Raw genomic sequence first — 12,267 nt, forward strand, 5'->3', positions numbered from 1 at the left:
GTTTGAGTTCATTTCCGTCAATGGGTGACAGGCTCTTCGCTTTAAGAGACTCTTTTGCAGCGTGTATGGAGCAGCAGTACCTGGTCCACGTGGTACAAATACTCGCAGTATGAGTTTGTTGAACACCTATAGATCTTATGGAGTGTGTGTTCATCTGACGGTTAATCAAATAATCACATACGTTTATGTCGAATGGCTTTGGAGTAAGATCCCCCCACCCCCACCCACCCCAAAAAAAACCCAAAAAAAACAATAAAAAAAATATATTAAAAAATCAGAAAATACAACAACAAAACAAAAAGAAAACACAGCAGTCCAATTGTTTCAACAAGAAAAGTTGTAACACGTGTAAAAGTCAGCGCCAGGGGGTGAGAGACTAGATCACACGACCGTGGTACCGGTGACATGGCAATTAGCGGTGGGTCGACTTTCAGGTGTCAGGCATATTGATTGCAGATGGAGACTGGCTCAACAGACGCTCCTAATCATCAAGCAATCAATGCAAGACAGAAAGGAAGTTTAGCCATTGGAACGATCTGGAACGAACAGGATCAAGTTTACCCTGCACTCTCTACTTCTTGTCATACACGGTAAATGAATTGTGTTGATGGGCCCCAATCTCAGTATAAAATTACGTAGATCATGTTAAGTGTTATTTTGACGCTAGCATCAATTAAAATGTGACCATCAGTTCAGGTGTGTTTTATTCACTTGCGTCGATTAAAGTGTATGATCATGTACATTGAATTTATGTTTATGTGTGGCATTAATCAGTATGTCCGTGTTTCAGTTTATATGAACCATGCATCTGTTTAATTGTTTGTGTATTCACAGCATAAAATAAAAATAAACGGTCATCAGTTTATGTGTTTTTTTGCACATATATCAGAAAACTGATGCCGAGACATTAAAGCTGATTGTGTGATCAGTGTTAAACGTGTCGTTATATACGTACGTCAGTAAAAGATACAAAGATGGCACTGGTTTTAGTACGTGTATCTGTCACGTGAAGATTCCGGGTTTGATCTTCAGCAATCCATGCTTGTCGTAAAAGGCGACTAACGGGATCAGGTGGTCAGGCTCGCTGACTTGGTTGGTGCATGTTATCGTACCCTGCGTAGATCGACGCTCATGATGCCAATCACTACATTGTCTGGTCCAGACTCGATTATTAACAGACCGCCGTCACATAGTTGGAATATTGCGTTAAACAACAAGCTTGGTTGGTTGGTTTGTTGTTTAACGCCGCACTCAGTATTATTCCAGCTATATGACGGCGGTCTGTAAATAATCGAGTCTGGACCAGACAATCCAGTGATTAATGTCATGAGCATCGATCCACGCATTAGGGATCGATGACATGCATCAACCAAGTCAGCGAGCCTGACCACCCGATCCCGTTAGTCGCCTTTCACGACAAGCATAGTCACCTTTTACGACAACCATAGTCGTCTTTTACGACAAGCATAGTCACCTTTTACGACAAGCATAGTCACCTTTTACGACAAGCATAGTCACCTTTTACGACAACCATAGTCGTCTTTTATGACAAGCATAGTCACCTTTTACGACAAGCATAGTCACCTTTTACGACAAGCATAGTCACCTTTTACGACAACCATAGTCGCCTTTTACGACAAGCATAGTCACCTTTTACGACAAGCATAGTCGCCTTTTACGACAAGCACAGTCACCTTTTACGACAACCATAGTCGCCTTTTTTCGACAAGCATAGTCGCCTTTTACGACAAGCATATTCGCCTTTTACGACAAGCATAGTCACCTTTTACGACAAGCATAGTCGCCTTTTACGACAAGCATAGTCACCTTTTACGGCAAGCATGGGTTGCTGAAGACCTATTCTACCCCGGGTCTTCACGGGTCGCCTTTTACGGCAAGCAAGGGTTGCTGAAGACCTATTCCACCCCGGATCTTCGCGGATCTTCACGGGTCTAAACAACAAGCAAACAAATAGTACGTGTATCTCATCATTTCTCATGTGACGACTGATGGGCAAAAACACTCATCACGTCCTCTCGCCCGTGATGACAAGTTCAACTGTTTCCTGACAAGATTGGATGTATTTGGCACTTTGTTAAAAGCACGAAGCTTGGCATGGTGTTAGCTATCGCTTCACAAATTATGGTTTGTAATAGGGACAATCAAATTTTACCAAAACGGCTTCAAAAACGATTGAAAAAAACACGTTGCCCCATTTGCACACACGCTTCCTGTTTTAACCCCAGGTACAACAGTATACACGGTGAGGCTGGACTGGACCCTAATCTTGGTTACCATGGGAGTGGGGGAAAGGCTATCTAGTCCAGGGGTAAGAAAGCCATTAATCACTTAGTTAAAATAAGATACTTTTTTCTATTTTACACTTTGGGTGAATGTAAGCTAATTATATACGACCAGAATAACTATCAGGCAAATGTTGCAGTATCAAAAGAAATGATTTAAAGAATATCGCAAGCTCAACATTGGGGAAAGAGATGCACCAACGCCAGCTACAATCTTGTGTTAGCCCTAATGGAGCCATGCATTACGTATACGACAGGGCATCACTTGGGTGAAACACTGATGTCGACCTCGTACGTCCCACGCAACCTCAAGGCTTTGTAATTCACATACAACGCAGACAGGCTTTTAATAAATCTGCATGATTAAACGTTTCGAAATTCTAAATGGAGTTTCTTGATGCTTAAATCAATGTTTGTTTCACATTTGATGAATTATTAATCTATTTGTAATGTTTGTCTCGAATCTCCGTTCTGTCTCTTCTGGCGCGAAATGAGATAATGGTTATTTTAATTGAATTCGCAAATATTGATAGGTAGAATGTCTGTCAAACATCACGACGAAAATGACGTTTTTCTGTTCATAATGTATAGGATTAAGATGTTAATCAAATGTAATTGATACTGTATTGTGACGTATACAGACAAAATGTCGGAATCGTTAAAAAAGACCGCAATTTCGTCGCTGTGTCAAATGAATAAAATGATTTGAACAAAAATCAATACCCCATGCTTGCAAATAACGAATACTATTACTGTAACCTACAATTATTGAAATCCCTATTCTTTTGACAAGTGTTGATGTAGCCAAGATTAATGGTCAATGATCAAGGTGCCACATGAGTTGAATCTGTGTAATGTGAAAATTATTGGCATTGGAGAGGGGTGGGGGGTCAATTTCATATTCATATTGGTATATAAGTATGGTGCTCAAGGTCGCCGGTAACCCCCCACAACGGCATCACGTTCCACATTCCTCCCACATTAAACTGGACCCCTGAAGATCCGGGGTCTAATAGGCCTTAACCAACCCATGCTTGCCGTAAAAGGCGACCATGCTTGTCGTAAGAGGCGACTAACGGGATCGGGTGGTCAGGCTTGCTGACTTGGTTGATGCATGTCTTCGTATCCTTATTGGGTGGATCGATGCTCATGTTGTCAATCACTGGATTGTCTGGTGCAGACTCGATTATTTACAGTCCGCTGTCATATAGCTGGAATATTGCTGAGTGCGGCGTTAAACAACAAACAAACCACATTAAGCTGATACGTTGTAATGTAACTGCTCCAACGCTGTGCAGAGCTGCGTCCTTTGGGCATGCCAGAATCCTATGATTGTGGGTTCGAATCCCGGTTCGCCCCAATTATGTTTCTAAGTTTGTCAGCACCATACCCGTGCTCGTGGGTTTAACCGAAGTGGTAAACGTCTGAGGCCTTCATCACTTCGGGCTTTCCTCCCGCATTAAGCTGACACGCCGCGATATAACTGGAATACTGTTAAAAGCGGCATTAAACCCAACTCACTCACTCACTTATATGGGATAGGGTGGCGGGTTAGCCTAGTGATTAATGCGTTCGCTCGCCACGTCGAAGACCCAGGTTCGATTCCACACATTTGTACTGACCTGAACTTTAGTAGTGTCAGGTCCTGGTCCACGGCATTAAAAGAACGCATACACATACACTACATTGACAACGTGCGATGTCGTTCTGAGGACAGGCAGTTTTGCAACTTTGCAAATAATAGTTCATACAATATATGAAGTTAACGTGTCATCTGCAGGTTTGCATAAAAACTTTCCAAAGGTTATTTAATGTTTTTAACAATGCTATTTTCTATTGGAAAAAAACAAGACAGACTTCGGAATGTTGAGATATTTACGAGAACATATAAGGGCTACAAATATGTCTCTGTTAATGAACAGATTAACAGATAATAAAACTCATCCCCGAAGTCACTCGTATCACATTATGGACGTAGTCCATGCGTTAATGGTACTTTGTTCCATCTGTGTTTTTCAACTGGAAGTCGATGATTTGAAGTCCGAAAATGACATATTGATATTCTGATTTTATCATCCAAAAGTTTGATATGTTTCAAAACATAAATCAGATTTAAATATCTTATATGTATTTGTATTTTCTATTTCATTTCTCCATAATCTCACATTGATCAGGCTATGTTGTGGAAATAACGTTTCTTGGCGAGAAGGTAGTAAAACCATTTTAGGATTGTCATACATAACTGAAACCCAAATAATCTACAAAGTTAATCCATTCATGTTTGTAATGTTCAGATTCATTGTCTGACAATAACATTTTGTATACAATATAAACCAGTTTAGAATTATTTTGCATTAGTTGGGGCCGATACGACATTAAATAGTTTCTGACGTTGATAAATAAGTTGGATAAACCTGATCTTTGTACACCATTTCCAAGTGTGTTTGTGCCGCGATAAATTCCATACAGTTTTTCTTCCCCAAAGCGCTACAATAGACAAAGATATATACAAGTATACAGATCAAGGGTTTGCAATAAGATTTTAGGCAGAAGTAGATTGTGAACAGAAAGGACTTCAGCTGAACCAGGGACTTCATGGAAGTAGAGAATCTCATGTTGTGTGGCAAACGGTTCCAAAGAAACACAGCACCATAGCTGAGGGATCTTTGTCCATTAGATTTCAGGTTTCGCCTTGGAATGGTTAGACGATATTAGTCAGTAGATCATAAACTTAAGGCACCAGATGGAGAGTGTCTTGGCAGTAGCTTAAGCGTAGTCTGGTGATAACACAAGTAAGCCAAACGTCCGACATTATTGTCTGCCCTTGTTCTAACAGGCAACCGATGCAGGACTTGGAGGTGAGGAGGAATGTGACTTTGGCACAATACTACGAGCTGCAGCGTTCTGAAGACATGGAGTTTGGATAGGGAGTGTTTCTGACTAACCGAACTCCGTTGCAATGGTCAAGCTCTGACAGCACCAATCTAATAGCACATGAGTTGCATTGTTGCAGGGGAGTTGCGAATGTTTTTGACGTTCCCGAGGTGGAAGTTACATGTCTTACAGGTGGATCTGACATCACTGCACATTGTCAACTCTGAGACTTGCTGCGATCCTACGTTATTGACACTGCTGGAGAATGGGATGCTTGAAATATTAATTTAGATGCTTGTCTCCAGAAGACGATATCGATTTGCACCATTCTGAACAAGCAATGCTTGGTTTTCCTTCATTTAATTTAAGTACGAGATACTGATTGGGCAGTCGGGGGTTTCAAATGGCAATAACCACTTGTGATTGAAACAGCAGATTTCTTTCTCAATCGTTATCGACAGGCAATTATAGGTTACAAAATGCAGGGTTTCTCTCACTACAATATTCAAAGTATTTGTGACAATATCGATTGGAAGGGAAACACGATATAAGTCGCCTTAGTGAGCGCGATTCTATATCAGACTATGACGTCATCTTCTATGCATCACAATGAACGGTATGACGTCATAATAGTGAAATCCGGCGTAGAACTAAACGTTTCTAGGCTTGCTTCATTGGCGTGCCAACTATATGTTAGCTTACCAAGTATCCATGCCACACACTTGCACCATATGCCAGAAGAGATACGTGGTACGAGGGCCATTCAATATATAACCAGCCTAAGCTATTTATCAGATCTTAACGGTTGCATGTTTGTCACGTGCTGTGCACCGATGTATGTCACGTGCATAGACAAAGTTTCACTGAGGAAATTGTATTTGAAGTCACACACGTGATCTATAAAGATGGCAAGGGTAGATTCTGCCAAATTTTCGCCAAAGGTTGAATACAGGGCTGTTATTAGGTACCTCTACTTAAAAGGGAAACCGGGAAAGGAGATACATGATGAATTGTCAGATGTTTATGGTGACAGTGCACCATCGTATGCACAGGTCAAATTCTGGGTTGCAGAATTTAAGAGGGGTCGGGTGAACCTGGAAGATGAGCCACGCCCTGGAAGGCCTGTAGAGGTGACCAATGACCAAACCAGTGAAGCTGTGAGACTAACTGGTTGTCAAAGACAGGCGAATGAAGGTGTCAGAAATGGCCAAGGCCTTGGACATTTCAGAGGGAAGTGTCCATACCATTTTGCATGATCGTCCGGGTATGAGGTAGCTGTCTGCCCGATGGGTCCCGAAATGTCTGAGTGATGATCAGAAGGCTGTACGTGCGTCAATGTGTCAGGCACTTTTGACGCAATGCAGTCGGGATGCAGACATCTTTATGGAGAGAATTGTTACTGGTGATGAAACCTGGGTACACCACTATGACCCAGAAATAGAGTAAGCAGTGGACTGACTTTGCTTCACCCCGTCCCAAAAAGTTTAAGACTCAACCATCGGCTGACAAAGTCATGGCAACCATCTTTTGGGATACCAAAGGGGTCTTGCTCATTGACTACTTGCCACAGGGCCGGACTTTTACTGGAGAGTACTACTCCGATCTCCTGGACCGTTTGCGGACTGCTATTCTTGCCAAACGTCGTGGAAAGATGACAAAAGGTGTGCTGCTCCAACATGATAATGCCAGAGTGCACACCTGTCGACTTGCGGTTGCCGCAGTGAAGCGGAACGGGCTCAAAGTATTGCCTCATCCACCTTACTCACCAGACCTGGCACCAAGCGACTACTTTCTCTTCCCAAACTTGAAGAAAGAACTGCGTGGACGTCATTTCCGGTCCGATGATGAACGCACGACAGCAATGGAGGGGTGGTTACACGAACAACCCCATGGTTTCTATCACAACGGGCTTTTAGCTCTCACACATCGCTGGACAAAGTGTATAGACCTCAATGGTGATTATGTGGAAAAAGAACAAGTGAGGAGCAGTAGCAAATAGGTTAGGCTGGTTATATGTTGAATGGCCCTCGTATGTGTGTCATAATGCTGTAAAACTGAGCGCATACAAGGTCATATTTAGTTTAATGGCTAGTATCGGTGTTTCTTTCATTCAGATCGAAATCCCACTCAAAACGCTGAACTCAATGATACCGTGTCACTCGGTATCATCTCGTTCGCGTTTAGTTTTATGACGTGCGTTTCCAAATTCAATTTAGCTCGGTTAAAACTACCGGTAAGCTACCTCTGCATTAAAAACTCAGTATGTTTGTCTCCTCACTACTATCTTCGCACCGCCGTGATATTGCTGGAATATTGCTAAAAGCGGCGTAAAACCATACTCACACACTACTATCCTTGACCGCCCATTTAACACATAACCATACCCATGGACTAACGTATTCAACCTCGTCGGGTAGGAATGCTTTAAGGTGCGATCATGTATAGTGGGTTCGATTTCGATTCCCACGCCAGTTCCTTGCCTTGCCTACAGGACCGCCTCCGTGGTCTTGTGGTAGAGCGTCCGCCCGGAGAGCGTCATACAATAAGACGTCTGGCGCTCAGCATTAAGGGGCTAAAACAAGGACTGGTCGGATTGGAGACAGTGTACTGTGTGCATGCACGTGTGTGAGAGTGGCTGCTTGTAATAGTCCGGACTGATGCCGATTTATAATGCCAGCTCACTGAGATACCATGCCGCGGTTTAACATGAATACCCCACTCAGACACAATCCTTGTTTTAGCCCCTTAATCGAACCCCGGACCTTCCGCTCTCCGGGCAGACGCTCTACCACTAGACCACGGTGGCGGTCTAAAGCCGACAAGCGCTGATACAGCTTAAACACTGTGAAACACCGCAATAATACACCCACTCCACCACTGTGTTCCTGTCTGAGATAGAGATAAGGAGATGACATCACGACATGAGTGAGACAACAGGTAGTCGATATTGTTCACATAATGGTCGCCGTGATTGTCTCACAGCGACAGCCCAAGTAGCAGGGGAAACCACTTAAGTGGAATCAGGAAAAGTAATTGACACCTACAGAGAGGATATGATTACTGGTGGAATCGTGTTTCTTGTCTGGGCAAATAGAATAAACCTGATTACACATCCGAGCATATCAATCTACAGGATCAACAGAACAGCTTTCCTTTCCAAATTGATAATCTCGAATATATATGTTATACACGAGCGTAGGTCTGAAGCAAGCTATGGAAACGACACTCTCTGTGTGCAAGGATGATTCATAACACATGTGTCCTACATAGAAAGACTTGATCGAAACACATTCAAAGGATATATTTTCCAGCATCATTCTTCCATATTGATACACTTTTGCCAAAGATGTTAGAGAGATTTTATTCCAGTTTAGTAGAAGTCTTTCTGTTTGTTGTTCAAAAGGGACGGTCGGATAGCCTAGTGGTTTAAGCGTTCGCTCATCACGCCGAAGACCCGGGTTCGATTCCCGACATGGGTACAATGTGTGAAGCCCATTACTGGTGTCCCCGCCGTGATATTGTTGGAATACAAATTGCTAGACGGTGTAAAACCATACTCACTCACATCCTGTTGTTCAAAAGGATCTCCGTCGCTGCTTTTACGGCATCGTTCGAGTCGAAATGAGTTCTGGCGTGCTGATGACGTCAACTTAGTTGTAGCCTCATGTATGATAAATATTCTCACATGCATTATATACCAGCATGTTCATGGGGGTGTTTCTCTTCACTTGTGGCCAGTGGGGTCTCTGCACTTGTGGGCAGCAGAAGGATGTCAAAGTTAACATATCGTTTGTGGTTTCAACAAAGTCGGTAAATGCTATCGTGTCACTGGAGTGTCTGTCACAGGATTATATGGCGAAGATTCGATTGTTTAAAGGCCGCTCCTTTATGCAAATTGTGTGAAAGTGGTGGGTGCTACCTTTGGACAGGATATGCTTGCCCTTTTTGCGAACACCGGGCGTCTTCAACGATTTTCAGTGATCCATTCATACAATTTTGCCTTTTAGGCCTAGTGGAATCTGTTTCAGCATCTGATGGGTCATTCTCTGATGTGAACGTTTTATATTATATATGCACGCAGGCAACGACAAAGGCATCATGGCCATGGGATAATACTTTGTGATTGTGGGATTGTGTTGTCCTACACGTTCATACATGTATGTAATGCCGCTACACTGAGTATTCTACAGACAACAGAGACTCTGCCTGGAATTTATTCAAATTTATCACAATACACAATAAAACATGTGCAACTTTTTACTTATGCATTTTAAACATGACGAATTAAATATGACAGTTATTCTAATATCCGGGCAACGAGACGCCGGAACTGTCATCCTAATCCAGGAAACGGCGCCTTTTGATAAATTATGTAATGAATTGATCGTTGAAACGTTAAGAAACATACACGTTTTTTCACTGATCACCGAGATTAGACACCGATGTTGGTTTTGTTTGACATGTTGATTTATTCGTTCTTGCCGTAATGTTCATTCGGGTATATGGGGCAGGTATAAATGACAACATTACCATAACATTTATTTCGGGGTGTTTAAGAGGTCGCAATACAGGGTCATTTCATAACCATACATACAGAGGACCAATTGATTATAACCAAAGGGAGATAATGTACGATTTTGTCGTTCGAATCATAACAGCTAATAGTCATGCAATTATGGACAGTCCCCTTTATAAGGCATCGTCAATATCACGGCTTTGTTTTATTTGAAAAAGTGGAGGCAACATTCGTTGTAAGTTTTTTTCAGGGAATATGCAAACAGACCCTAAAATATTTATAACGTCAAACTTTGTTTCGGCGAATGGCATTTCCAATATTTCTGATTACATTAGGCTCTTCTGATTCAGTGCAGCAAATAAGTTACCGGTTATACGAGCACAACCAGTAGATTAGGTTCTCCAACTTTAAATGTCTTTGAACGGATAAAGACGTTATACTTGTATTCATTGTCTCCCGAGGAGTAACTGGCTAATGAAGAGTCTATTTCGCTTGAATTGCTTACGTTATTTGTCTTTAAATGAATTTTACAAAGGGCAAACATCTTTAATCCACGGAACATATTCAGAGAAGGAACGTTATTACAGATACTTTGTGAGTGTAATCACTTATATAATTCAAATCTAACACCAAATTACAATTTCGTTGTCCTCAGTATGTAGCTCTACTATTTTAAATTCCTCGTAGAGCAAATACTGCAGCCCGTTGGGAAATCAGAGCATTTAGGGCAGGTGTAACGTGAGCAGTAGTCGCTCTCTGGTGGCGACAGGTCGCGAAAGAGATAGGTTCCCGTCATGATATCCGTCTTGTGTATCACCGAGCATCAACACAGATACTGCGAGCCTTGCCTTTTCTATATACCTAAAGTGACAATGTCCTAAATAGAATAAACCTGATTACACATCCGAGCATATCAATCTACAGGATCAACAGGACAGCTTTCCTTTCCAAATTGATAATCTCGAATATATATGTTATACATGAGTGTAGGTCTGAAGCAAGCTATGGAAACGACACTCTCTGTGTGCAAGGATGATTCATAACACATGTGTCCTACATAGAAAGACTTGACCGAAACACATTCAAAGGATATATTTTCCAGCATCATTCTTCCATATTGATACACTTTTGCCAAAGATGTTGGAGGGATTTTATTCCAGTTTAGTAGAAGTCTTTCTGTTTGTTGTTCAAAAGGGGCGGTCGGATAGCCTAGTGGTTTAAGCGTTCGCTCATCACGCCGAAGACCCGGGTTCGATTACGACATGGGTACAATGTGTGAAGCCCATTACTGGTGTCCCCGCCGTGATATTGTTGGAATATTGCTAGACGGTGTAAAACCATACTCACTCACATCCTGTTGTTCAAAAAGATCTCCGTCGCTGCTTTTACGGCATCGTTCGAGTCGAAATGAGTTCTGGCGTGCTGATGACGTCAACTTAGTTGTAGCCTCATGTATGATAAATATTCTCACATGCATTATATACCAGCATGTTCATGGGGGTGTTTCTCTTCACTTGTGGCCAGTGGGGTCTCTGCACTTGTGGGCAGCAGAAGGATGTCAAAGTTAACATATCGTTTCTGGTTTCAACAAAGTCGGTAAACGCTATCGTGTCACTGGAGTGTCTGTCACAGGATTACATGGCGAAGATTCGATTGTTTAAAGGCCGCTCCTTTATCCAATTTGTGTGAAAGTGGTGGGTGCTACCTTTGGACAGGACATGCTTGCCCTTTTTTGCGAACACCTGGCGTCTTCAACGATTTTCAGTGATCCATTCATACAATTTTGCCTTTTAGGCCTAGTGGAATCTGTTTCAGCATCTGATGGGTCATTCTCTGATGTGGACGTTTTATATTATATATGCACGCAGGCAACGACAAAGGCATCATGGCCATGGGATAATACTTTGTGATTGTGGGATTGTGTTGTCCTACACGTTCATACATGTATGTAATGCCGCTACACTGAGTATTCTACAGACAACAGAGACTCTGCCTGGAATTTATTCAAATTTATCACAATACACAATAAAACATGTGCAACTTTTTACTTATGCATTTTAAACATGACGAATTAAATATGACAGTTATTCTAATATCCGGGCAACGAGACGCCGGAACTGTCATCCTAATCCAGGAAACGGCGCCTTTTGATAAATTATGTAATGAATTGATCGTTGAAACGTTAAGAAACATACACGTTTTTTCACTGATCACCGAGATTAGACACCGATGTTGGTTTTGTTTGACATGTTGATTTATTCGTTCTTGCCGTAATGTTCATTCGGGTATATGGGGCAGGTATAAATGACAACATTACCATAACATTTATTTCGGGGTGTTTAAGAGGTCGCAATACACGGTCATTTCAAATTCATACAAAACGTTTTGAGGCGACAGAATATCACAGAACCTCCACTACAGCCATGCATTTATTGTTATTGTTGTTTTTGATGGTGGCGTTATTGTAGATGTTGTTGTTGTTGTTGTTGTTGTTGTTGTTGTTGTTGTTGTTTTATCAATTTAGTTCAATGTAACATGGATCAGGTTAAGCTATTACAACTTGAACTGTCTTTT

General features: G+C 41.9%; 1 protein-coding gene across 1 annotated transcript; it reads left to right on the plus strand.

Annotated features, from left to right (window-relative positions):
* Positions 1–6,690: 6,690 nt before the first annotated feature.
* On the plus strand, positions 6,691–7,176 carry LOC139446400 (histone-lysine N-methyltransferase SETMAR-like). The gene has a single exon (XM_071227730.1). It carries the CDS (start codon positions 6,691–6,693, stop codon positions 7,174–7,176), a length of 486 nt encoding a protein of 161 aa, XP_071083831.1.
* The last annotated feature ends 5,091 nt before the right edge of the window (positions 7,177–12,267 follow it).

This window comes from Haliotis cracherodii, unplaced genomic scaffold (genome assembly GCF_022045235.1).
Source record: "Haliotis cracherodii isolate W230 unplaced genomic scaffold, xgHalCrac1.p SCAF_6, whole genome shotgun sequence".
NCBI classification, from domain to species: Eukaryota; Metazoa; Mollusca; class Gastropoda; order Lepetellida; family Haliotidae; genus Haliotis; species Haliotis cracherodii.